Here is a 27,822-nt window from a genome sequence, read left to right as displayed (position 1 = left end):
CTAATTAAAGCATCAATAAGGACCGTTATACCATAATTCCAATTATGGTGGAAAAACTAAAACGTCAATGTCACTAAGAACCCTTCCTACGGCTTCATCCTTCTCCTTCGAGCCGAATGCTCAGTACACTATGTATGTATCACAATTTAGACAGATTGGAAGTTGTGTATTTAAACATGTTGAACTACTATATGTTTAGAGCAATATTGCATGAAATGGACAGCGGAGAAGTGACTCACGCTGCAGGTGTGGTTAGGGAAGCCTCAAAACTAAAGGTCCCATGACATGGCGCTCTTTGGAGGCTTTTGCATAGACCTTAGTGGTCCCCTAATACTGTATCTGAAGTCTCTTTACATAGACCTTAGTGGTCCCCCGATACTGTATCTGAAGTCTCTTTCCCAAAACTCAGCCCTTGGTGCAGAATTACAGTCACTAGAGCCAGTCCCACAATGACCTTTCCTTAGTATGTGCCATTTCTAAGACTGTAGCTTTTGAGGAGGGGAGAGAGGGGGGGAAGTGGAGGCTGGGGTGCGGACCTGACCGACTGCCACTTTACTTGTTTGAAAGCCATGATGTCTCTCTCTCATGGGTGGGCCAAATTCTCTGGGTGGGCAAAGCAGAGAAAGGGGAGGTAACCTCGCCCCTAATGACCTCGTAAGAAGCAAGATTCCCGATTGGCCCATCTGAGATTTCATTTTCTCGAGGGCAGAGCAGGAAACCCGGGGCTCGGTTTACACCTATCACCATTTCCAGCCACTGGGGGACCATAGGCAGCCTGGGGAATTTCACATTAATATTAAAAAAACTCAATTGACATTTTCATGCCATGGGACCTTTAATAAAACCCTTTCATTGGAACCGGCTACTGTGTGAACCAAACACAGTCTGTTCTGTCAAACGTTACATAAAGTGCTCACTTTACAGCAACGTTTCACTCCAACAGGGAGAGTTTACCGCCCAGATGTGCCTCTAGCTCTGTTCACATATTGCTGATGTGGTCTGCCATTGTGTTCGTGGAGTTCCATCCTTCAACCAGGAGAACGCAGAAGGGACGGAGCCTCTTCAGTGCCGTGTTCCATGTGTCGGGGTCCCGATCCCCCGGGTTTTTCCTGAGGTCAAGGATCAATCGGTGTGGCGGAGGATGTGTCCTCAATCTCTTAGCGAACTCCAGCAGATCAGCAGGCTGAATGAAGTTGGAGCTGTCCGGGACAAAAGGCAGCACATGGAAATTATGATGTAATGTAATTAAAAAAAAAAAAAAACTTACTAAACTAAATCGACAGTGAGTGTTGGATGAAACTTGATAGTCTGGGCCAAACTTTGCATTTATAATTGGAAATGTGAAGTACACTTTGTGTGATATTCTGTAACTTAAAGTGCTCGTATTAGGTTTTTCTCGACTTTATTGTGTTGTTATCCTTTTTGTGCACGTTAATAAAGTGAAACAATTGAAAAAGTCCCCCCCCCCCAAAGTGACTTATCATCTCCAACAGAAATCACTGTTCGCCAACTGCTATTAACAGCTCTAGTGTAGTCCAGCCTTTACTTCCATGACGAGCGTGTGTCACTTTGTAACACATGTTATAATGCTCGCCTAGCTGCTAGCGTAGCACGCTCTCATACTCTGTTTCTGACTGGCTAATAGTCCTTACCCAGGTACTGCGCATGTGCGACTCCCAAAAAAGATGGAATAAAAGTGAGATGCCTCACTCTGTAGCTAAAACAGATAGCTCAACACACAGGGTGAAAAGAGGAGCTGCAGCAATGTGCAGAACAACAAAAAGATGGTGTTTTTTTAAAAATAAAACCACATAAACCTATTCTGGTGCAACCTCTAAATACAATTATGACCCTGAAGATGAGCATAATATGAGCATTTTAAAGAAATATACACATGCTAACATATTTAGTCTCTTATTTTAACTTTATTACTTGTGCGCCCAAGTAGCTCAGCATGGAGGTGTATTCCTCAACACAGAGGCCCGGGGTTCGAGTCCCACCTGCGGCAACTTTCTGTATGTCTCCCCCCTCTCTCTTCCCTTTAGTAATCAAGCTGTCCTGATGATCAAATGTGCAAGTGCCCCAAAAAACTTTAATTTAATTGCTGATGTTGAAAATGTAAAAAAAAGCTGTATGACCGAGTGGTAACTACTTCTTCAAATCGGACCACCAGAGAGGCGTTGAAGCCTGAAGCCGCCTACACATAATCCGCAGCAAAACCACGAGGTAGGGCGCCGAGCACGGAGGCTAAACGCAGCGCAGTGACGTTCTGGAATTGCCCGCGCCTTGAAAGGTCAGCAGCAGTGAGGTCAAAGCTGAATCATGTGTAGGCGGCTGGAGGCATCTTGGTGCTGCTTGCTGCAGCGCTCACCTGATGTCGAGTCGGTTCACTGAGCTCGGTGAGGAGCCTGAGTACAGCTCTGCCAGCACACACACGTTCTTGGCTGGAGACACAGTCACATTATTTGACACAGTTGAAACAGTTGCTTTCAAAACTATTCATGATCTAGAGATAAGATAGAATAGATAGAATCAATCTGACTTCATTTATATAGCACTTCCCATCCACTTAAATGTCACACACACACACACACACACACACACACACACACACACACACACACACACACACACACACACACACACACACACACACACACACACACACACACACACACACACACACACACACACACACACACACACACACACACACACACACACACACACACACACACACACACACACACACACACACACACACACACACACACACACACACACACACACACCTTAATGAATTAAAATCAGGAAGCGAGCTGGACCGAGCTGAGGAAACACCAGAGGCATTACACTTCAAACCGATGGAAACTTAAATCCATAGGTCAAATAAATAAAAGCTCTAAACAGTTGCGAATAAGTACATCAACTGTGGATTGTTAAAAACAATAGGTAGACAATTAGTAGATTAAAAGCTATTAATAAAACAGATTAAAACCAACCAGATATAAAACAAACGAAAAAATAGACCATAAGTAGATAGATAGAGAAATTGAATAATGAAGTTATTTATTAAAAGGCTTGACTAAAAAGGTAGGTTTTGAGTCACCTTTCGGTTCAGAGCGAGAGCAACTGAGACCGTTTCTTCTAACTTTTAACCTGTTACTCCCTGTCCAGACTAGACTGTTTGAACATGCGTGAATCCATATCTTCGTGTGCTTACCGAGCCGATTCTGAGCCAGGCTGAGTGTGTGGAGGGAAGGCACCGTCCTCAGGGCAGCCACCAGCTGCTGCACACTCTCCTCCTTGTTGCTCCACTTCTCCAGAAGGCGGCAGTCATTAAACCGCAGCTCTGAGATCCAGAGAGAGGGGAAAAGAGTTAAGAACACGAGGATTACCTTTTCCACTGAGAAAAGAAACGCTGACGGAGAATAATAAAGTCCCTACCACGTGCTGTTCTGCAGGTTGTATCTGCTTAAATTGAAGCTGACTTAAATACGTGGTAGAGCAGGCGCCCATATAGAGAAACTCAGTCCTAGACACAGCGGCCGTGGGTTGGACTCCGATCTGCGGTCCTTTGTTGCATGTCATTTCCCCTCCCTCTCCCCTTTCAAGTCTAAGCTGTCCGATACAAATAAAGGCCTAAAATGCCAAACAAATAATAAAAAATAATATTAAAATACCCGGTAATGTCCCGTATGTCCTTACTCAAAGCTACAGAGCCTGAATGCTTGTATTTCTAAGCTTAAGACCCTTTTCAGTTGCACTTTACTTGAAGTTATCCATATAAAAGTGACATGACACCCTCATGAATGTGTCATAAACATTATAAACAAGTCATAAACATTTATGACACAACGCTTCTTTTAATAAGTGTAATTCAGTTTTGTCATGACAGTCTCATGTAGAAAACTAAGTAAAGTGTTACCCTCGTTTCTTCACACATTATTAAAAAAACAAACAATAAGGCTCGATTAAAGATAAAACATTGTGCAGGAGAGGGAGTTCAGAAGCCAAGAAAAGACTTATATAAAAAATAGACCAATAAAATAGGGTCCAAGTGTAAAAAATGTGATGAATTTCAGTAAGATCTCAAAAGTCGTCAAGCTATTGTTGATTAGTGAGCTTTTCAAAGGTTTGTTTAATGACAATAATGTAGATGTTGATTGTAATGATGGCGGCGGATGGTTCCAGACAGATGCTCTTAGGTGTCACGTACATGATGGGATCAAGTGAACATGTAGGAAAAGACCACCCGTTATGAGTCACCCTCTTTCCCTTACCTTCCAACTTGCAGTCTCTCAGTAGGTTGAGGATCTCAGGGAGACAGTCAGACAGCTTCATGTCCTCCAGGTTGAGACTCCTCAAGCAGTGATTTGACTCTAAAAGATGACCATATGTCATTACTGACAGCACTTCAGCTTCTATTTGTTTTACAGTTAAGACCAGGCCAATATTAGGGCAGGACAGGCACATATTAGGTTATGGCAGATGTGTTCATGTCAACTGATGACTAGTCTCGCATTGCCAGACCTTCCTTCTCAGCGCTGTGGAAGAAGGTCTGGCTAGTCCACAAAACCTGCTCTGGTTTATTTGCATTTCTTTTAACCAATAACAATTGTCTTGGACGGTGCTAAACGCCGGACTGAGCAACGGTGCCTAGTTTTTTTAGTCATGCAACAGAAAACTCTCTATGGCACACAGGAAAAAGATAAGTTGGAGTTTGGATACACACACAACCTATCATATCATGATGTCAACTGATGTCCGCCTAAAATTGTCGTTCAGCTCCCTTTGTGTTGGCGTTCTAAACTCTGGTGGATTTCTGAGGACTATGGTAAACTGTTCCTTAGGACTCTGCAGGGTAAACCCAGACAGCTAGCTAGACTATCTCTCTAATCTATGTTCTCTGTTGCACAACTAAAAAACTTTTGAATGTACAGTACATGTTTCACCAAAACAAGTTCCTTACAGAGGCTGTTTTGCATAGCGACTCCATAGCACCGCCCAAGATGATTGTGATTGGTTTAAAGAAATAACAACAAATGCAAATAATAAATCAGATCACGTGTTTCACCCATCCCTGAATGCTGTGGGACTAAGTTGACTCTGATCCTCCAGCTTTCCCCCAGTGGAAAATCATATAACAACGTATGCCTGGCTCTTTGTGTGCACCTTTAGGAAGGCCTGGACACTCACACTGTGGTGAAACCATTCCATTGACTAGACACGTTACCTGAGAGAGTGGCGAGGAGTTGGCTTTGAGAGGAGCCAGTTGGTAATCTCATCCCGGCTACGTGAAGCGAGCGGAGACGTGGAGAGCGGCGCAGCACTGATGTGATGAAGTGCAGATCTGTTTGGAGCTCAGCTACTTTGACAGCCAGCTTCTCCAGGGGCAGCTCTGTGGAAGAAAACAGTCACCATAGGTTGATTCTTTTTTTTTTTTAACACTACACTGCTTTACAGTAGTATTAGCATTTAGAACTCAGTACCATTCTTCTTAAAAAAGACAGTTTAGGATTACATTTCCTTTATTTAGCTGACACTTTTATCTGAAGTCACTTACAATAAGTGCATTCAACCATGTGGCTACAACACAAAAACTTTCCCTTTTTCCATTTAGTTACCTAATTTCTTTCATAGGTTGTTACAAAAGAAACTCCCCTTTAAACTGAATGAAATCTGAGAAGAAGTTATCAGGTTGAAAACCTTTCATAACACTGCGGTTACTCTCTCCCTAACCACTACAGGATGTGTTGCTAAGCATTGGTTCAACACTTATTTTGTGTTTTAACAGGTAGAACACACACTCAATTAGGCATGGGCCGGTATAAGATTCTGACGGTATTATATCCTTCAGCAAAAATATCACGGTTACACAGTATTAAAATTATAGCTTTAAAATGTAGTATTTAGAAATGTCTTTTTTTCCACTATTGAACAAAATATATTTTATTTTCAAACTCACTGCACACTGGCAGAGAAAGGGATTTCTAAACTGAACTCTCTGTCCTTGACTAAAAAAACTGCTCATGGCAGCATGGTGGCCCAATGTTTAGCACTGTGGCCTCACAGCAAGAAGCTTATGGGTTCAAATCCAGGTCGTTTTGAGTCTTTCTATGTAGAGTTTGTATGTTCTCCCCATGTTTGTTGGGGGTTTCCTCTGGGTGCTCGGGTTTCCCCCACCATCAGAAAACATGTACTGAGTTCTCCAGTCAGTGCCCTTGAGGGATGGGTTAAATGCAGAGAATGAATTTTTCTACGTGTCAATAAACTACCTTTACTTTACTGCAGGATGAGGAAAAGTTTTAGTGGTTTTGAAACCATGACTTTTTCAGACCGTTAATTTTTCAAGCCCCGGTATATCTTTAAACCGGTTACCGGCCCATGCCTACTCTCAATCCTCCTCCCTTTAACTGTTACTTTGGTAACTTTGGTAGACGCTTCACAGCACCTGACACATCCAACTCAGCCATCCTGGGATGATGTGGTAAAAAGTGTGGCCCCCACATCACAGTCTGGATTTCCACATGCAGGGATGTCACTCTGGGGCTCGCGTCCAGCAGGATCCCCGTGAGCCGGGTGTACGGCAGGACGCTGATGCTCAGATCCGTGAGAGAGCTGCGGGGACTCTGCGACAGCTGCTTCAGGGCTCTGGCCAGGCCCAACACATCAGAGTCCCTGAAGGTCGCTGCACAGACAAACATAAAAACAAATCATTTGCACACACCCAGGATGCAAAATTAGCACCATATACCAGCCAAATGCTGGTAAAACATGCAAGTGGCTGGTGGATTTCTTCACTCACCAGCAAAAAACAACAACAACAATAATCTATTAAGTGGCAAGGGAAATCTGAACTAGCCATTTGGCTGGTGGATGGAGAAGGGAATTTTGAACCCTGTGTACACCACACCTTTTCTTACAAGGTGATCCGCTATTTAAGTTTAGTTAACTGATTAAATGGATTCAATAAAAATCAGATGCTGACCTTCAGAAACCTCTGTAATACAGCAATAATGTCTAAAGGGCTGCATCCCTTTATTTGGCTGCAGTTCAATGTCAAAATTCAGACAGCAACAATGCCTCCCCCAACTGTTCTAATTTGCATTTCATTCTATGTTAGGATAGTGCAATGGTAATACAAATTCTGCATATCGTTACAGATTCAGTTCATCCAAATCACTAAAACCCAAAATGTTCTCACTTGTCTATGAAGATAGTTTTGGTTTTATTGTCCAGGTTTTGACATACTGTTCTCTAAGAATTCTGCCTCCGCACCGATAGAATGGAGCTGAATGAGTTGACTGTAGGTTGTGTCAACATGTGTACCATGTGGAGTTTTCAACCTTGAGCAGCTATGGAGCAGTTTTTTGGGGTTGGCCTCGCGTGTGTGCAAAACGGCCACAGTTGACACATGCACATTCCAGCCAATGGTTTCACACTATTCAACTGATCTAGAGGAAGCAAAGCAGTGATGTACCAACAAAGGCAGAGGGTGACAACTAAATTTCACGCTGGATTTAAAATACTTTTTTTTTTAAAGCTTTTGAAATGTTTTATGTAGATGGAAAGATATCCAGTACCTTTGTTAGACATCGATGATACATACACGATTATACGATTTCAAATCTGGGCGCCTAGTAAGTTCACGTGGTGAAGGGCACGCCCATATATAGCGGTTTGCACCTCGATGCAGCGGCCGGCGGGAACAACTTTGACCTGCGGCCCTTTGCTGCATGTCGTTCCACCTCGCTCTCCCCTTATGTGTATTCAGCTACAAAAATAAAGGCCTAAAATGCCCAAAACAATTATCTAAAAAAAATTATTCTAGAATTGATTTTAATTTCGATCATCAAAATCAAAAGCTGGATGAAATATTAGTTTTTTCTGTTTGATCTGGTGGCTTTTTGCAGATCAGCAAACTTAAGACCTTGTTGTAAAGTACCATTCTGCCATCTTGTGGCTCTTTTAGTTTTTTGTGTTGAAACAGTTTAACTAGTGAAATAAATGACTGTTATTACATTTTAAATAAGGCGATTTAGACTTGAACCATATGCCCATAATGTGGTACATTCAGGAAAAAAATGGAAGTCATACCCCCGTTGAGCCCATCTTCTGAAAGAAGAATTTAAAAATGGTTGTCAGGGAATAAAACCATTGTAAACCAAATAATGGCAGAGCAGTCAGTGCTGCTAAATCAAAAATGCAATCAAATAGTGGATTTGAAAAATTGTGACACCTGTAATACACACAGGGCACTTTTACTTGTCAACTGCCACCAGCGTTAGAGAAAATTACTCTTAATTGTCATTGTTGCAACTAGCATAAAAGCACAGGTACAGTACATCGTATGATATATGGTGGACCATAACAACCCCTAAATGCTCCACAACTGAACTTCCTCATACATTAATTAGCAAACTTACCATTGCTGTGAAGAGTTAGAGAGCGAAGGCAAAAAAATGTGGGCAAGGCAGAGTTTAGCACTCTGAGGGAGTTGGACCCACACTGCCTGATCTCCAGACATTCAATCTGTCCCCAAGGACAAGCCCCTGCCGAGCGCCCATTACACGGAGTGAAGCTTTGACAGAGAACATGCGGGTCCACTGTAAATTTTGCTTCTCCGGATTCCACGTCCTGGTCCATGGATACATATTCCAACCTGGAGCGTTTGCAAGGAGTGGCTTGGTCATCCTCCTCTTCTGAAGCCCCGGCCTCGAGACTTGAACTGCAGCTGGCCCCGTCTGCTCTGAATGAAGCTGCTTTGTAAATGCAGCTTGCCCTTTTGCTGTGCATTAGGTTCTTCAGCTCAGGGTTTACATACTGAGAACCCCTGCCATGTAGGATCCAGGACAGCATGATGGGGCATTGCACATGTACAACAAGTTTTTTAGCCACACCGTGGTCTAGCAGGCGATGAAGGACATACAGCGCAGATTGTGTCCTCCTCTCTAATAGATCAATGCACTGCGATACACCAACACTCCTGATACGCTGCTCCAAAAGCTCCAGAAGTGGACGCTCCTCAGCGGTCAATCTTTCGACTGGCGTAGTGAGTGAAAAATGTTTGATACATTTAGCTGCAGCCCACAGGAAGGACGGGGTGTTTAGATTTGTGATGTTTCTTTTGACAAAGGGGTTTGTGAAGCCGTAGAATACAAGAGTAAAAAGCAGTCTCATGACTTCATGTTTGGCCGCTTCTTCTGTGTTGAAGTCTATTACCTGAAATGTAACACACAAACACAAACACAGACACACACACACACACACACACACACTTTACATATGGGTTCTGGATGTTACTATATGAGATTGTTGATCATTAAAGAAGACGGTGCACCTACATGGTTAGGTCCACACATATCCTGTAGGACTCCAATCCACCCAGAGTGAGTTGATATCCCTGAGACAAGGCAGACAAGAAAAAGACTAATGGAACCAGGTACTGAATAATGATAAGATATGATAGAATTTTATTGATCTAAAATTGGGAAATGTCAGTGCTACAGCAGCTATAAATATTAGACACACAGCACACATACAGAATATATGGGAAATAATAAATAGGATAGAATACAAGAAGAAATTTTGAAAAAATAAAGATAAAAATACAAAGGAAAGAATATACAAATGTATATACAAGTTGGGAAAAGAAATGTACAACTACTTAAAGAGTGTTTTTAAAGATGTATGTAATGTTATTGGTCTTTGTAAATTATAGAGTGTGGTCTAGACTAGGGATGGGCAATATGGAGAAAATAAACTATCACATTATTTCCGGCAAAATATTTCAATATCAATATTGCGGCAATGTTGTTGGGTTGACAACTGTTGCTTTCCCAAAATGTTTACACAATGAGATTTGTGATAAAAAATCATCAGTAATGTGAATCTAATGATTAAGTGGGTAAATGCAAATAATAGAACTCTATCTGTAAAGTTTCCTGAGATAACTCCTGTTTAGAATAGAATTAAACATAACAAACAATGGATCGATCAAAACAAAAGATAGTGTTACTGTCTATGAACAAAGAAGAAAATACAAAACAGCTTTGCACTCCAAATACAGTTCTTACCCCTCTGGTTCAGGGCTGGCTGGAGCTCATCCAGCTGACATACAGTCAGATGAGGAAGAAGATCCGTAATGAGAGGCGTTGGAAGATCTACATTAAGACAGATTGGTTAAAGTTAGGACATTCCAACAGTGGACACAGACTTTCTTTCATCATTATCATCACCAGCTGTTGAACTCCAAATCTAAGCACAACAGAGCAAAGTGCAATAAATACACTAGCACGTATTACACTTTGGTTATTAGAGTATTTTTAAGATGTTGTATTGTCTTCAAAGTCCTATGTGTCCTTCCTTCAAGTATAATAGTCCTTGTTGATCTTATGTTGTTTTTATGTTGATTCTATGTCAATTTCAGAATGTCTTTTGGGTTGCACGTTTGTGTTGTGAAGCAACACATAAGCCCAACACAACTTTCCCCTGGGGACAATGAAGTGTATTCTATTGTATTCTAAGCCTATGAGGTAAAGCCTGTGCCAAGCCCTTGCTTAGACTCTATGGTGTTCCTTGAGGGGGTTCCCAGCAAAAAAGGGAGTACTTTATTTTCATGATAATTCCATCCATGGGTCAACAAGACTACCTTGGCTATGGGGTTCATAAACCTTAGGTAACAAAACATCTAAAAGCAAAATAACTGAGACAAAGTCTTATCAACTGGTTTTTTTTTCTGATTTGTTTCAGGTTAAAGGTCCTTAACATAAAAAATTGGGGAACCACTGGCCTAAATTAGCTAGCTACACATAGTTAACGTTACTTGACCAATATTAAAGCTGATTCTGAATTTTAAAAGATTAAAATATTTTAGGGGATTTCTAGCTAGCTACGTCTTGAAATGTATTGTGGGTGCTATTTTAGTGCATTCAATGAAAAAAAATTGCCATAATTTGCAAGGTTATTGAATGGAGATAGGTGTAACGTTACGTTAGCTGTCCGTTTCAATTTATAGGATATGTTGCTAGCTAGCGTTAGCTAACATTAATGACATGCTAGCTTCTAGCATAACATTTAAACTTTTTACTTATCTTTGTTACCAAACGTAACTCGTCTTCTCAAAGGCTAGTAAGGTTAACTTACCAAGAACAGTCTCCATTCCCAAAGCAGCATAATGTTTTCTGACAGCTTGGAAACATATCTCCTTTAGATATATCTCCTTTGGAGTTCTTTGGTTTGCGTTGCGGATAGTGGCAGGCATTGTTTAGCATTGGTGTGTGTAATTTACTAACATCGATGCTAATAGTTAGCTAACCAACTGACAAAACACAGCGCTGGTTCCAGCCGCGTCAGGTGAGGCAAAGCCAGCGGTTGGTATAACGTTATATCTATGGTTGGCACACCCACGGGTCGACCATGGGGGTTGACAAATACATGTTGTGCTTCTTCTTTACTTCTTTTGGGAAGCATGCAACGTTGCATTACTGCCATCTTCCGGAGTTAACTCCCACGGCGTCCAATATGGCAGATTATGTTCCTACCTAGAAAACTGGCCAAACATCTAACTCTAGTACCTTTGGAATGCCACTGCATTCAATATTAAATTAGTAAATATGCTTATGAAATAAATGGCTAAATACACAAATGAAGCAAAAAATATATAAATATGTACAATAACTGATTCAATATATAATTTGTTTTTTGAATACAATTTTTCAATGGACTACTTTTATTTATTGCAAGGGACTTTTATTTCATAAGTCCACATGTATTTGTTTTCAGGGAACGTTAATTTCATAAAGCCACACAAGTCTCTATTTCATAGGCATAATTCCTTTATTTTGAATAAAATGACCTTACCGTTCTAGCCCTAATCTCTCATTTCTTCCATCCTTACTTTTGGTTACCAGATGCCAATGAATGGATGAATGTAAATGTTTTAGGATTAGGGTTTCCGCACACAACACATGTAGTTTATAGAATCTGATGTTTTATTATAAATAAAACTAGCCAACAATATAATGACCATAAATCCAGCTGAAATGATTAGACTATTAAGTACTTTTAATAGTTTAAGTTTTATTGTCTTGATGATACTTAGACTTTTACCTGAGTCCATTTTCAATGCAAGAATTTTACTTGTAACAGAGTATTTTTACAGTTTTAATTAAGTAAATGATATGAATACTTCTTCCACCAAAGACCTTAACTACTGTTTAACCTACAGTATAGAGGTTGGGTTGAAAGATAATCTCAGCTGCACAGGTGTTGAGATTTGAGAACTGGTTGTCACTACTATTTGGGAGTGCAAACAAGTTTATTAGACTAGGTACAGTCAATATTTTACTGTTCCTGCCAAGAGATAATACATATCCGCAGCAGTTTGGCTGTCACTGTGAAATTAGGTATTTTCATGGAGTGCTCAGGACTTAAAAAATGTAAAGTACCAATAAAACACAAAACCCATTTAAAGTGTTTATTCAGACACTGATGATTGACAGTAAAAGGAGCTGCATTAATCACACACACACACACACACACACACACACACACACACACACACACACACACACACACACACACACACACACACACACACACACACACACACACACACACACACACACACACACACACACACACACACACACACACACACACACACACACACACACACACACACACACACACACACACACACACACACACACACACACACACACACACACACACACACACACAAACACCCACACACACACACACCTTAAGTGGAGCACATGTGCATTGTGCTATTAAAATGGTTAAGATGGATGGATTTCTATCCAGTTGCCTAAACACTAGACAATGCTCCCATCAACGAAACGCCACTTGCTGGTAATTAATTAAATGTATTCAGGGGAGCAGTATCTAATGTGTGGACTCTATTTGAACGTCTTTTTCATGGTGTTTTGTCCAGTATTTATCGTCCAGATGTGTGTGCTTTTGTAAGCCTTTTTGTAGGTAACTTAACCCTAAAACATCTTACATTGACCTGTAAAAAAACAGACAGATTACAGTCAGCTCTTACTGTGGCACAGACAACAGCGTCCCTCTACCCCAACACAACAGTGTCGCAACAGAGTGAGCTGGGCACATTTGCAACTGCGCCATGTATACATTAAGACGACTCGCCACGACTGGCAAATCCATTACGAGTGTCAACACGTTTTGCCCAAGTTATTTATGTGCAAAAGTTGCTGCATTCATCATGGATTGATTACAAATCATTCATCTTAACTTTTTTGATTTTAATATAAAATATCCAACAGAAAAAAAAAAGAATAACAAATAAATATGAGGATTTACAGTACATGTGGCAGAGTAATAGAAAGTCTATTGAGTTCCTCCTGCTATACGACACCCTTCTGATCCTCGTGAGAGCGCTGGTGGAAGACGAAGGAGACAGCAGCGTCCCAGGAGGCTTTTAACACTTGGTCCCTCAGGCCCTTCTTTTCGAAGCAGTGGTTCCACTGGGAAAGGTCACTGGTACAGTCAGAGTGTTCTGCAGGAGGCCGAACCTCCCGGCCATTCACACAGCGTCGGCAGCGGAATCTAATAATGCCACAAGAGCAAGGAAGAGAGCTAATTTATTACTAACAGACATACAAATATGCAATAATGTTGAATATAGTGAGATTACGATATAACTTGCAATCAATAAACAGATATTAAGTGTATTCGCAGCACTGCGGCCTCAAAGCAAAAAGGTACCGGGTTTGAACCCTGGTGGCTAATGTGTGGTGAGCGTCTGGTGTCGTAAGGCTGCCATGCACCACCCAGGTGGGTGCTACACATTAGTGGTGTTAGAGAGTAGTCCCCCCCCACCCTCGAAGCACTTTGAGTTTCTACAATAAAGCAATTTTCAGTGTTCTGCTTAAACACAACAAATTGCAGTATTTGTTGTGAAACAAAATAAAAAAGGGAATAATTTTCAACTGAATATAAAAGGCGCCACTAAAAAAGTGACAGTTACATTTTAAAGTGTACATTTCTATTGAGACTTTCTTTCAACTAACACAAAAGACCTTGAGTGTCGTCCGCAATATTTTGCAGCCTTTCGCAATGTGTTTATTGCGCCAGTTGATATGCCACAATAAAGAAAAACATATATTGTGCATCCCTAATGACCTGTTTGAAATACTGTCATATTCCGAATAATAGTGGAATATTCGTGTGCATGTAAACATACTTACTAATGTCTGATCATGTGTACAGAAGTAATTCAATTCTCAGCAGAGTGAGCAGCACGCACAACTTGTGAGAGTGATTTGTTCTTTACTTGTCGTGTGTGTCGCTGGTGGTCTCCTCGTTGAGAGTGAAGAGTTCTCGGAGTTCGCCCAGAGAGAAGTGGCGCTCCACGTCCTGCTCCTCATCCACCACGCAGCTGCTCAGGGCCTTCTTATGGGCCTGCCTCTGAAGGATCTTCTCCTCGATCGTCCCCGTCTGTCAGCACACAAACACACACACGTCAAATATGGAAACTATGGAAACACACAGCCTTTAACATCCCCCTGATGTGCTTACGAGGTCCTGAACTTTGCGGAATAATTCAAAATCATTGGAGGACACATCAAATTTTTTGGAAATGTAAGACAGAGGACAGCTAATTACTTCATGTCATTTGGTCCTGTGATATACAGATGTAGCGATAGACGCTCACCAGATCTGCTGCCATTGCTTGAATTGGAGGACAGAAGTTAATCCACATTTCCCCACTTTATGCCAGAGCTGATAAAGCCATGTAATTATAATAATAAATACTTCATTGATCCCCAGGAGGGAAATTACTATTTTTTGACTCTGTTGTCTGTTGGAACCCTCTACGAAGAGGCCTGAAATACACATGCATAAATGGAGAGATTTTAGCGTGAGGGGGTTGCGACTGCCGGACTGGCGTTGTTCCCCATCTCTCTCACCTTTCATGTCTTCATCTGTCTTCTGAAAATAAAGGCCTAAAATGCCCCCCAAAGATAAAAAATAGCACCTTGTCAGTGGCCAGGAGGGAAACTGGCATTTGGGACCCAACCAAACTAGTTTAAGGATAGCCAGACAGATTCTTTTAGAAGGATGGAGGAAAGAAGTGGTGCTGACATTCCTGGAGTGGGCTAGTGAGATGGCTAAGGTGGCTGCGTTTCAAATGATATCATATAAACGTTTTGCCAGATTGGATGTCTATACTAGAAAATGGGGCAAGTACCTGAACTTTCTGGAGGGCTCCTAAGAAGTTTTGTGCTTATACATATGATTATGGTCTATTTTGTAACTATTTGGTTGGATGGTCTTGAATATTGTAGTGAATGTGTCATTTTTCCTGATTCTTGTCTGAATGGGTAATGTTAAAAACGTTTTTTACCACAGCAAAAAAAAAGAGAAATCAATAGAGTAAAGGTTATGTATATACAGTAAGTGAAAAAAATTCCCTTGATGACTTGAAAGTTAAAATAGACATTAAGCAGTGATGATGTGTTTGAGGTCATGTCTGCATGTTGTGAATTGTGTTGAACTGACCGAGAGCAGTCTGTAGATGTAGCAGGTTTTCTTCTGGCCGTCCCTCCACACCCGTGCCATTGCCTGCTCGTCATTGGCTGGATTCCAGTCCGGATCAAACATCACCAAACGATTAGCACCAATCAGATTCAGGCCACATCCACCAGCCTTGCTGCTCAGCATGAAGATGAACTCTGGATTCTGAGAACATAGATGGATTCAGATGGTCAACTGCTTTTCAAAGCTCACGCCACTGTTGAAGTGTTCAGTCTCAAGACCACCTTTTGAAGGTCTTGGTCTTGTGTCGGTCTCAGATAAAGAGGACTTGGGATTTTAATTAAAGACCGGTCAAGACCACAATTGCAGGGATATTACTGAATTGCCTTAGCATTGTCTAATTTTATGTCTTAACATCATAGCTGTGTTTGAATGTAAAAACATCCTGCTTCAATTGCTATCAATAACTTAACTCATTTCTAATTTGAAATGTGTTCTTTTAACCCCCTCTTAACAGTGACTCCCAAGAAAGTGAATGCGCGAGGCGGGAAGAGGTCTGGCTGTCTGGCACTGGTCTGATCTTGGTCTTGACTAGGTCTCAAACCCTTCAAAGTCTTGGTCTTGACTTGGTCTCGGTTTAGGTGGTCTTGCTTAGCTAACGCTGTGGTTTAAAACAGAGTTTCCCACTCACCGATGGACTGTTGAATCGCTCTACAATCTTGGCCCTTTTCTTGATGGACATTGTGCCATCCAGTCGAACATAGAGGTACCTGTAAAAGACCAAGAGGAGGGTTGTTGCTCACTTTAAATGACAAATCATATGATACAGACACAAATAAATGGTGTTTTTTCTCTCCAAAAAGCACCTTCTTGATCTGCACAGCTTTTCAAAGAGGTCCAGCGTTTGAGTGTAGTTGGAGACAAGCACCACCTTGTCACTAGTTGTAGTCCTTGTCATTGCCAGAATGTAGTCAAGAACCAGCATTTTCCCTGAAACAAAAGGAAATAATTTCTTACCCATGATTTAAAAAAAGGAGCACTTATTCAGTTCACTAGACTAGAGAAATGCACCACAATTATCAAACCTACGGTAACAGATTATTTTGCAACACAACACTGACACTTATTCCTTTCAACCAAATACAGTAATTTATCCCATTTACACATCCAGCAGACACATAGCAACATTAGCATTCATTTGGAGTTGTGTTTGAATCCACTTGACAATATAAACTCTCCCTTTAGGTGGTTTTTTGGTCTCCACTAGCTCCTAACAGGCTAAGATTATTATTCTAAGTCGCTGACAATATTATGAAAAGGATTTCTAAGGAGGTCAACCTTTTTGCTATAGAGTGAGATCCTATTTTTAAACATAAGCGAAATTGCGTTCACTAAAGTCACCTGACTCCATGTAAATAAACAGTAATTCAAGCATCGTAAAACACACTTCATTCAAAGTTGACAGAAACAAACTAAAACTATGAAAATGTGTTTTGGGGCCTCTTTCCACTATTCCGACCATCACAACTCTAGTTTTAGGTGAAATAAACACATAGTTCACATAGTTTAGGTGAAAACATGTAGGGTCTATACACGCTAAAAGTATTGCTTTTTTAGTGACCTCCGGACCGTTTTTAGAGAGGTTAAAAGTTAAAAAGGTTTATGTCTGAAGAAATCCTTTCCATAATGTTGTCAGACACTCAATAACACATAATAATAATCTGAGCCTGTTAACGGCAGAAACAGCCCAAAATGGACCAAAAGTGGACCAAATTGACAATTTGACCTATAGGGTTACGTTGCATCCTGGTCTGTGGCTGCCGGTTACAGAGTTCACGCTTAATACTGGACCAATTTCAAAGATTGTTGTTCCCGTCAGTGACCTACACACAAAAACCTAGGAAAACTACATTCCAGGTTAAAAACTACAGTAGTTGCGGTGTGATGAGCTGTGTTACTTATTTCTTACCAGAGAGCTGAGGCTCAACAGCTTTAGTGCAGTAGCCAGGGGGAAACAGATCCAGCGCCCCCTCAAAGCCCTCCGCACTCTCCTCACACTTCTCGTAGATGAGCGCCGGGTCTAGGACACAACACATTAGTGGTGTAAATCACACGTTATATCACGATACAGTATCTTGTTGATTTTTAGGACAACAACCCCATGACACATAACCCCATTTAACACAATCACCTACATTTTATATATATATATATATATATATATATATATACACATATATATATATATATATATATATATATGTACACACAGTATATATACAGTATATATGTAAGAGACGACCAAAATATGATGACAATTTCATTGAGCTCTTCCAGACATTTAAATTGAGAACAAACTACTGTTTTAATAAAAACGAAATAATATAAAGAGGGAATTTCAAATTAACGGCACATCTTAAAGATGACAATATGTATGGATATTTTCAGTTTGTATAATATGGGATCATTTAGGATTGAATCCGTATATCAATTCAGGTCAATGTATTGTTACATCCCTACAGAACGGTGGTTAGTATTTCAACCAGGCAGCAAATGATTCTAAATAAGCATATGAATACTATATGGCTAATGCCATAAAAGCAGCGGGGGAAGAAGTATTCAGATCCTTTACTTAAGTAAAAGTACTTACCACACTGTAAAAATACTCTGTTACAAGTCAAAGTACTGGATTGAAAATGGCACTTAAGTAAAAGTATGTAAGTACTGTATCATTAGGGAAATGTACTTTAAATTTAAAAGTTAACATACTCAAAACAGACGGTCTAATCATTTCAGCTGGACTTGTAGGCCTGTTAAATGTTTAATCAGTCATAAATTACTCCAGATTTTATAAACTATATGTTTGTTTACAAAAACCTAATGCGTAAAGTAACTAGTAACTAAAGGTGTCAGATTAATGTAGTGGATTAAATATTTTTTTCTGAAATGTAGCCGAGTAGAAGTAGAAAATGAAAAGAAAAGACTCAAGTGAAGTACAAGTACCTCAACATTTGGACTTAAGTACAGTAAGTATTTAAACATGCACAGCCATGGTTTCCCCTGTCTTTACTTTAACATTTGGCTTTTTGGTAGAACTTTGCAACTGCTTCAAAAAGTGAGAAGACTTTCTGTGTGATCCTAATAATTTTCACACATGCACCATTTTACAATGCGAGTTAGATTTGGCTTAAGCACTTACGATTGCAAAGTTTCTTAAGTGATGTGATGGAAGACAGGGAGGAGACATTTATTTTGCCTTCTTGTAATGTCTCGATGGGTTTTGCCTGCCTCAGGAAGAGCTTATAGAGCTCTGACTGCAGAGGAGTCAGCCTACAGGGAAACAAGTCATAATGTCAAATAAAACTGTTCAATATCACATAAAAAGAGTAAATTCTATCACAGAGTGTTACATTGAAGGTAGAGTTGTATAGCTTGAAGCTAAATACTGATTGAAAACTGGCTGAGATTGGTAGTAATGATTTGGGGGGGAAAAAATCAAATATGGAGCATTATAATATGAGATCATAGATATAAATTGGCAGTACTTTCCTGTAAACTGAAATGTCTGTCTATGTCAACGTTCAACAGCAGCATCTAAATGTTGCACCTTCTACCAACATGTTAAATAAACTTATACAAAGATGAAAACTCCACTGAAAATAGGACATTTCTGTAAACAATCTGTGATATGTAACATTCCAGCATTTAGCGCATTAGAAAACAGTAAAAAACAATTTTTTACACCAAACATTTATCTAAATATGGCCCATTCAATAACAATAATCTAATCGCATTCTTGCAGATCTTGATTCTGATTTGAAAATGATTAACCGTTCAGCCCTAGTCTGTAGCCATATTTCCTGATATAGATCAAGCTCAAATTAAATTAAAAATGTTTGTCTTGAGACAGCGTTATTAAACTAACGTATGAGAATAATGTAATGAGAAATTTGGCTTAAGTTGGTAAATAAATAAAAGGGTTTCTGCGTCGAAAAATATGTTTCTGCTCAAAGTACGGGATTAAAAAGTATCTAATTTGTGTTAATCTCTCTTCAACCTTCTCTTAACAGAAACCAAATGAATCAACCTACCTGCAACACACAACCTGCTCGATTTTCACAGGAAGGTACTTAGACAAGATATCAGATGTTCTCCGTATCAGGCACCTGTTGATGCAGAACGTGGGCAGTATTACAGAAGGCTGTTTAACCTAAATACACAACCAGTGTTGTCTGAAGTTCAAGTATGTCAAACAACAAACATGATAAAACACAAAATATGAGATTTGTTTGGATAATTTAGGGTTTACTTTAATTAATGTCTCCAATTGTGTGTAGTGTTTGACTTTGTTCCCTCTGTTCTTAAATGTTTTATGTAATAGTGTAACAGTGTATGGTAGAGTGAGTGAGAAATGCATGCACAGTCGTGAAGATTTCTGCCCTGAACGGGCCTCTCTTACATCTGCAGTTACGGTGTATTACAGCTGCAAGACCAGAGATTGGCTCCCAACATCAGCATTTTTCTTCAGTTAAGCAGGTGGCCTGGATCATAGACGGCTATGCCTACACTCATAGAAACTGGAGTTACAATACGCAACTATAGTTGTGTTTTGTATAGGTTTCACCCTTTAAGAGCTATTGCTATGGGGTTAAGGGCGAAGGTGACGTAGTCAAGGCCACCTGTGACACCAAATTCTCACGCTATACAAGTTTTTTAATGTAACAAAATGATAGAGTTTGCTTAAACTCCTGATAGGCTATCTCCATGACTAGCCTGTTTAACATGCAAGGCCCTGCCGCATGGATTCTGAAGGTGCTCCATAATTAAGAATAAAATCATCATTATTTAATGTAAAGCACATTCCTCACGGGCACGCTGGTGCAGGAGTATGAGACATAGCATACCAGATCTAACAGCTCATCACATGCCGTTAAGTGCGGATAAGGCAGAGTGGATCATGGAGACACATTGCGCAATGAGAGGGGATGAAAAAAGGCACGGAGATGCCCAAGACGCCATTGTGCACATGTCAGCCACTGTCATACCCATAGACTGGATAATATTAATGGGCAAAGCATCCGGTTTGGTAAAGTGCTGCCAATGTGGAAGTGCCTTAAACCTGCATTCTATCGGAACTCCAGCAGGGGGCGAAACGTGCTGGTGCTGTGCTGTGTTATTTTTACATATATTCATATGTGCTTTGAGCTCACCTGTTGACAATGGTGATCAGCTCCTTGAGTTTCTCCTCTCCCATCTGTCTGTCCTTATCACTGGCATCTGCATCTCGACCCTTGAGGATGGGTAGCTCAAATCGCTTTTTAAACTCCTGGGCTGTACCTGCCGTCGAGGTGGAAAGGACAAAGGGGATTAGGGCAAGTCAGAATCTGAAAAAGGTTTTATTGCCACAATAAGTAAACTTGTTTGGACTCTGCCTTGGTGAAAGGTGCATACATAAACACACAAATATTGTTAAAAATGAAACACACAATAAATATAGAAAAACAAATATATCCATTTATGCAAAAAGACTGAATGGGTTGAGTGCACATTTTAAATATATGTAAAATGTATGATGTATAGGATCAAGGCAAGTGTAGTGAGTGACTAATAATAATAATGTGTACATTATTAATCCCCAAGGGGAATTACAAGTGTTTTCACTCTGTTTTTATAACACCAAGTGTACCTATACATGACCTAATGGAGAGATGAGTGAGCTGCTGATGGACAGGCGCCCTGAACAGTTGGGGGTTTGGTGCCTTGCTCAAGTGCACCAGTGTGTGTTGAACCACCACCAAACTTTGGTCCGTACAGGGACTCGAACCAGCGACCTCCGGTACACACTGAGCTACTGACACGCCTAGTGATGCTATGAGGGTGGTGTTGACCACAAACTTAAGGAGCTTGATGGACTGGTAACTGGAGGTGCAGTTGAAAAACAGCAGAAATAACCCACCTTTTGGTGTAGCTCTTGTGTGTGTGTGTGTGTGTGTGTGTGTGTCTGCGTGTGTGGGTGGAGCTACTTACCAAGGATCCCAGCATTAACAAAGTGCACCAAGCTGAAGTACTCCAGCAGGTCGTTCTGGATGGGAGTGCCCGATATCAGCACTCTCTTCTGGGCACTCATGGCATTTAGGGCCTGGTATGTCTGGTTGTCGGAGTTCTTCAGCCGATGACCCTACAGCAAACACAACTAATGTTACATCATCGTGTAAACTGACAACTCAAAATTATAATGGATGGGATTAAATACCTCATCACATATGACTAGTCCAACTTTGCCCTTGTGCAGCACCCCAGCGTGCAGTCGAAATGTCTCATAAGAAATGATCAGGATTGGTGTTGGTACTCTCAAACCATACTGAGAGATAAAGTTCACTAGAAATCACAGAAAACAAACCACTTAATAAGCAGACTACTAAAAATCTCCCAATATTTTCATATAGATATATTTTAAATTATGGGAAAGTTCAACTTAAAACAAATCACCACTGCTACAAGTAGATATTGTACAAGTACTAAGGTTGCACAGTATATATATATATTTTTTAATAGTGATCGCGATATCAACTGGTGCAATATACTGTACACATCAGCGCAGAAGACAATTTTTGTTGTATTTTGATGAAGAATACTGAAAGCAGGAGAAATGCAGAACTGGGTATGTTACCACGATGCATGTTTTCCTAATATCTTGCAGCTCCAACAAGAACCCTGCATTTTGTTCAACTGGTAGCACCCCTTGTGTGTGTTTTTACGTTTGCACAATAAAGTAGCACTTTCTATATCCTTGTTTTTACCTACATGGCCCTATCTTGCACCTGGTGCAGCGCACAGCCCGTCGAAAGTCTTTGCTATTTTAAGGCCGATGCAGTTGTCAGTTTCCCATCCAGAAATTGCAAATGCACCTGTGCCCGTCTTTCAGGGAGGTGTGTTCCGGTAAATTCTAGGCGTACTGCTATCTTGAGTCATATTGGATTCTGATGACAAAGTATCAAACTGCAGAATTTCCAGTTTACTGTGTTTTATATAGCTGTTATCCCCTGTATAATTTGATGCAATTTGAAAACTGAAAACCAATAAACACATTGTTAAAAAATAAATAAACGTCACCATATTTCCATGAACTTTTTTGCAGATATTCATGAGATAGAGGAGAAAGGTGAACTACCTAGTTGTCTATCGATTTCATCCTTTGATCCTCCGTCAATGGCCAACGGAGAGACGCGACCTCCTAGCCACTTTCCTACTTCGTTGTACCAGTTGCGAACCAGACTGGAAGGTGAAACCACTATGACCTTGTCTATCTCTGGCTTAGCGTCGGGGCTTTGGCGTAGCAGGGTCCACATGAGGGCGATACACTGCAGAGTCTTCCCCAGGCCCATCTCGTCAGCCATGATGCAGCCGTACGATCCGGAGATGCGTCGTCCCGTCACACACTCCCACAGGAACTTTACCCCCTAAAGAAATTAAAGACATCCAGTTTTAATGTAAAAGAACAAAACAAATCTAGTTTCTGGTCAACTAACTCGCCTTTCCAGTGTGCGATTTTCCAGGGGGGATGCAAGGGATGTCCCTGTTTCTTGTCAATATATGAATTATCCGATTTGCGGTTGGGACAAAATGCATCCCCCCCTCAAAGTGCTAATTGCTACTTCACCATTAGACCATATACTGTATAACATACCTAAAATAGAAGTATTTTAAACTAAGTAAAGCAAATAGTGCCATTGAACGATAAAATCCGAGCAAATTCCTAGTTGTATTTAGTCGCTGCAGAGCTCCGGGACGCCGGCTACCAGTGCCAGTTGTTTAGCTGCCAATAAGTGACTGTGAGCCTGGTACAGGTCCCCGCCAGATGACGGTCCTTTCAGGGCCCGTGGTAGTAGAGTTTAGCTAGAAAAAATGACCTTCATGCGGCGCTGACGGTTAAGTTTAGGCACCAAAACGACTAGTTAAGTTTTGGGAAAAAGATTGTCGTTAAAACACTCTTGAAGATCAAACGAGCGTTTCCTGGGAGAATGCATTTGTTTTCGCTTTAAAGTGGACACCGCTCTCTGGCTTGAAAGCGTGTTTTATGTTGACGCCACGTTGTGCTATATCATTTAGAGATTATTTTCCATTAAATATTAAAGTGTTTTGGCATGCTTGGCCATGGTGGTTTGGTATAAGGCTTCTTCTTTAATATAAGATTCTACATCTCTACATTTTAACACTATTGTTACAATAAATGCAACAGAAATAGAGATACTGCTAATAGAAAAAAAAAGTTCTTGGATTTACCTCTCTTTGATGGGGTCTGAGCACTTTTCCTAAAACTGGATCCACAACAACATGGACTGGTAGTTTTTCTCTGGACAAAACAAAGAAGTCACACATTTCTTTTTATTACATTCACTCCAATCAATGGCTAGTAAACGTGTTTTCTTTAAGCTGCAAAAGGCAAAGTTTATATCTATATATCTAAGCGGAATTAAAGGTTTAAGAGGAATAAATAATCATTAACACTACTTTCTCAAATTATACTGCAGTTTATGTATAGTCACTTGTAGGAAATCTCCAGTAGGGATGTACAATATATTGTTTCATAAACTGCAATGGCAATTATGAACTGGGGCGATAAAAACATTGCATAATGCTGGGAAATCTCGAGAAAGATACTGAGTAAGAAAACTGCCCTTTCTAATGTGTCATTGCTTTATTAGCGGTGCATTACTCAATTCAATGTTCAGAGAGATTGCGATTTTATTTCAAAGTCACAACTGCAGGTATACCCCTAAATTGGCTGTGCATTTTCAAATGTATGTGTTCAACATTACTGTGATTGGATGTAAAAGTTCCTGCTTCAAATGCAACCAATAACTTGTCATTTATAATTTAAATTTGTTACTGTTAACACCTTCTTCCCTCCCACTTAACAATCTCCAAAGAAAGGGAATGCAGGAGAGAGAGTAGAAGGTCTGGCTGTCTGGCATTGGTCTGGTTTTGACTCTGTCTTTTTTAGGTCTTAATACACTCTGGTCTTGGTGATGACTTGGTGTCGGTTTAGGTGGTCGTGACTACAACACTGTCTAACATCCAAACGTGTCTAGTGCAGCTTTAACAAAAAATAAGCCTTTTTGCTGGAGATCAAGAAAAGATTATTTAATGGAGGAAGGGTGCCGTGTATTCTGAACCTACTTGTCAGCTTTGATCAGGTCGTGAGCGCTCAAGGTCGGAGGCTCATAAAGAACCAAAGCATCTTCTGCAAAGGGGTCGTGAAGTGCTTTCCTTACTCCTGCACGCTTTAGACCAAGTGCCCTGATTCCCAGTGCGCCTGTTGGCAATTCATTCAAGAGAGCAGTTTAAGTAATTCTTCAGCACTGGACATGAAAGAGAAACCATAGTGACAAGAATATAGTTACCGGTGTAATTTGGAATAGGAATTTTGAATGGCTTGGAGAGGATGCTTCGTATAAATGCCTCCTGTAGAAAGGATTTAGAACGAGTGAGCCTTGTCATGGCATCAAGTTGCAACCAATGCTGTATTCACACCCAAAACGTATTTGGCAGTATTTAACAACTCTTACATGTTTGTCACCATCCATACATGCAGGCCGGATGTTCAACTGTGTCAGAGGCTTTCTGAAGGGAGAAATATGGCTTTCTCGCACCTCCTTGTCACCTTTTCTTCTTTTATCCTTTGAAAAAGCATTTCACACTTTTCAATGCCAACTGAACAAATGCTCACCGACGATTATATTTATTTGTTTTGGTTTATCACTCACTGAATAGTACAGTTTTCCCTCACAGCTTAATGTTAGAATCAGAATCAGAAAAGGTTTTATTGCCAAGAAAGAGTACACTTATGTGGAAGTTGCCTTGGTAAACGGTGCATACATAAACAAACATACAATCAGATTAAAAACAACAAACATTTAGTACTATTCTTTGGGTTGCAAAGGTTTCCTTACAATAAAAATATTCTTTTAAACGAAACGTTTGACTCAGATACATTCAGAAAAGGACCCCAGGTTGCATTTTGGCGAGAGTAACGCTTTAAGTGCTTGCAGGGACAGTTCACCCCAAAACCAAAAATACATATGCTTACTTATAGGGCTAGTTATCAATCCAGATAAGAGATATTGGCTGTAGAGATGTCTGCTTTCTCTCCTATATAATGGAACTAGAGGGCATTTGACGTACAGTGCCCAAAGTGCCGAAAAAATATATTTGAAAAACTCAACAGCAATGTCTCATTCTAGAAATCATGAGCTGGTTACTCATGAAAATCTCTCTGTTAGCAGTTACATGTAGAAACTATTTTCTTTCAACTAAATTACACCTGCCAACTGTATCACTGTGCCAAATTAAGACACTCATGGAGTAGCACGTACTCCCCCAGCATCATCAAAAGCCCAGTGCCATCTAGTTCCATTATATTGGAAAGAAGGCAGACATCTCTATGGCCGATATCTCCAACACTGGGTAACTCACACCGAAACTGTCTAGACCAGAGATCCGCCACAGGGGGTCTGGGACCCTTATGGGCTCCTCCGAGTTACTGCAGGGGGGCCCCAGGGTTATTATTTAATCTTTTTTTTTAATTTCAAAAGTTAATATGCCTAAGAATAAACATAAAAATAAGTACAACATATTATAAGCAAAGAGAAATCAGCCGTTCACAGATATAGTTAAGGATTTGCTGTGCTACACGTACTGTATACTTAACATTAAAACATTTATAAACATGGTAAATTATATAGGAGTATAATAAAGCTTTGACTGTGTGATAGTCATGGCAATTTACTTACAGTTCTACATGTCCAGTCATCGTCTTCGCAGGAATCTCCTTGCTTCCGTTTGGCAACCTGACTGGGAGCAAGACTCCTTCTCTGGGATTAGGATTTCATACAAAGAGAGTCAGCATTATTGAGATGGCTAATGTTAGCGTTAGTTCAAATTGGTAGTCAGTGGTGGAAAAAGTATTCAGAGTATTTACTTAAGTCAAAGTATTAATGCCACACTGTAAAAACTAAATGCCATGCATGTCAAGAAAAAAAAACTTATTTTTTTAGCAACTGGAAACGTTCAAAACAGTTCTGTCATTCAAGTAAATGTTTAATGGTCTAGCTAGCTGTATATTGTTGGGTAGTTTAGATTATATTAAAACATCGTCGTTTGTTGTGCTAATATCTTAATTTTTAAAGTAACTAAAGCTGTCAGATTAATGTAGTGGAGTAAAAAGTACAATATTTCCCTTTACCCCGGGGTAGAAGTAGAAAGTGACATGAAAAGAAATGACTCAAGTAAAGTAACGTAACGCTAAGTAATTTCATTAACGTTCCTTGAGTAACCTTATATGTACTTAGTTGCATGCCACCCCTGTTAGTAGTCAACACCCGAATGCGGTCTGTAGCGTAAAGGAAAAAATAATAACAAAAAGCTCATTTACCATTATCCTTGTTTTCTCGGCTTCTTTTGTTGAGACTCCTCAGCTGCCCGTGTTGCTATCATTCCACGCTAACTCCCCCTAGTTACCCAGAAAAAGCTAGCGTTAGCGTTAGCGTCTCTGCTGTTTCCACAGTAAAAGCGCTCTCATGCCTGCGCTCCAGTTTTGCTCTTCCTGTGTAAAACGTTAACTGTAGGCCCTTACAGATAAGAATTCACAGCGAGTTCATATAGTCAACTAAGGAGATGTTAGTCCCAAAGACTATTTATGAAAGTGGTAGTTTGACATAAAACTGCAGTTTCTCCAATGTTTAGCTTGCTTCAGCTTAGTATCAATAGTTAGTATTAAACTTGGCGCTAAATGTTGCAAAACAGTACGGCAAGCCTTAAAGGTAAAAAAGACTGCTGTTCGTTTCTTTTTCTTTTCTTTTTATCTCATGGCGGGTTGCAACCAGTACTTAAAATGTGCATACTGCCACCTATTGTACCGGAGTATTTAATACACTATAAATCCCAACATCAGGAAAATAATAATTATATTAAAGCATTTATAATAATTAAAGACAATCAAACAAACAATTGAAAATTTACTAGGCTATATTCTATCTTCTTTAAATATTTCGTGTATATATATATATATATATATATATATATATATATGTGAAATATTTAAAGAAGATAGAATATAGCCTAGTAAATTTTCAATTGTTTGTATATATGTATATATATATATATATACATATACATATAGTATAAATATGCAGTATACAGTATATTTGTTTTTAAAGCATAGTTTTCCCCAATGCTAACACACTAATGAAAGCCCAGGTACAATAGTACTATATTATTAATATTATAGGGAAT

At 40.0% G+C, this 27,822-nt stretch overlaps 2 protein-coding genes across 3 annotated transcripts; both read right to left on the bottom strand.

The window, feature by feature from the left end:
* Window positions 1–513: 513 nt before the first annotated feature.
* On the bottom strand, window positions 514–11,494 carry lrrc41 (leucine rich repeat containing 41). 2 transcript variants are annotated; one of them, XM_034881704.1, is made up of 10 exons: window positions 11,149–11,494; window positions 10,080–10,166; window positions 9,348–9,406; window positions 8,430–9,225; window positions 6,430–6,691; window positions 5,237–5,403; window positions 4,284–4,382; window positions 3,224–3,352; window positions 2,372–2,444; window positions 514–1,199 (listed from the first exon to the last, which is right to left on the bottom strand). In XM_034881704.1, exons 1-10 carry the CDS (start codon window positions 11,264–11,266, stop codon window positions 980–982), a joined length of 2,010 nt encoding a protein of 669 aa, XP_034737595.1. In that variant the 5' UTR covers window positions 11,267–11,494; the 3' UTR covers window positions 514–979. The 2 variants fall into 2 exon arrangements, with proteins under 2 accessions (XP_034737595.1, XP_034737596.1); XM_034881705.1 differs by having other exon boundaries at window positions 5,237–5,401; window positions 6,455–6,691; window positions 11,149–11,492.
* A 1,365-nt stretch (window positions 11,495–12,859) lies between these two features.
* Window positions 12,860–27,370, bottom strand: rad54l (RAD54 like). The gene is made up of 18 exons (XM_034882349.1): window positions 26,963–27,370; window positions 26,322–26,402; window positions 25,098–25,208; window positions 24,933–24,993; window positions 24,709–24,844; window positions 23,812–23,881; window positions 22,700–22,988; window positions 21,782–21,906; window positions 21,556–21,706; window positions 20,739–20,865; window positions 19,620–19,694; window positions 18,728–18,858; window positions 17,498–17,608; window positions 16,395–16,518; window positions 16,220–16,298; window positions 15,553–15,732; window positions 14,324–14,487; window positions 12,860–13,596 (listed from the first exon to the last, which is right to left on the bottom strand). The coding sequence occupies exons 1-18, from the start codon at window positions 26,963–26,965 to the stop codon at window positions 13,395–13,397; spliced, it is 2,220 nt and encodes a 739-aa protein (XP_034738240.1). The 5' UTR covers window positions 26,966–27,370; the 3' UTR covers window positions 12,860–13,394.
* Between the last annotated feature and the right edge of the window lie 452 nt (window positions 27,371–27,822).

This window comes from Etheostoma cragini, chromosome 9 (assembly GCF_013103735.1).
Source record: "Etheostoma cragini isolate CJK2018 chromosome 9, CSU_Ecrag_1.0, whole genome shotgun sequence".
NCBI classification, from domain to species: domain Eukaryota; kingdom Metazoa; phylum Chordata; class Actinopteri; order Perciformes; family Percidae; genus Etheostoma; species Etheostoma cragini.
The sequence above is the reverse complement of the archived record's forward strand: the minus strand, read 5'-3'. Positions and strand labels throughout refer to the sequence as shown.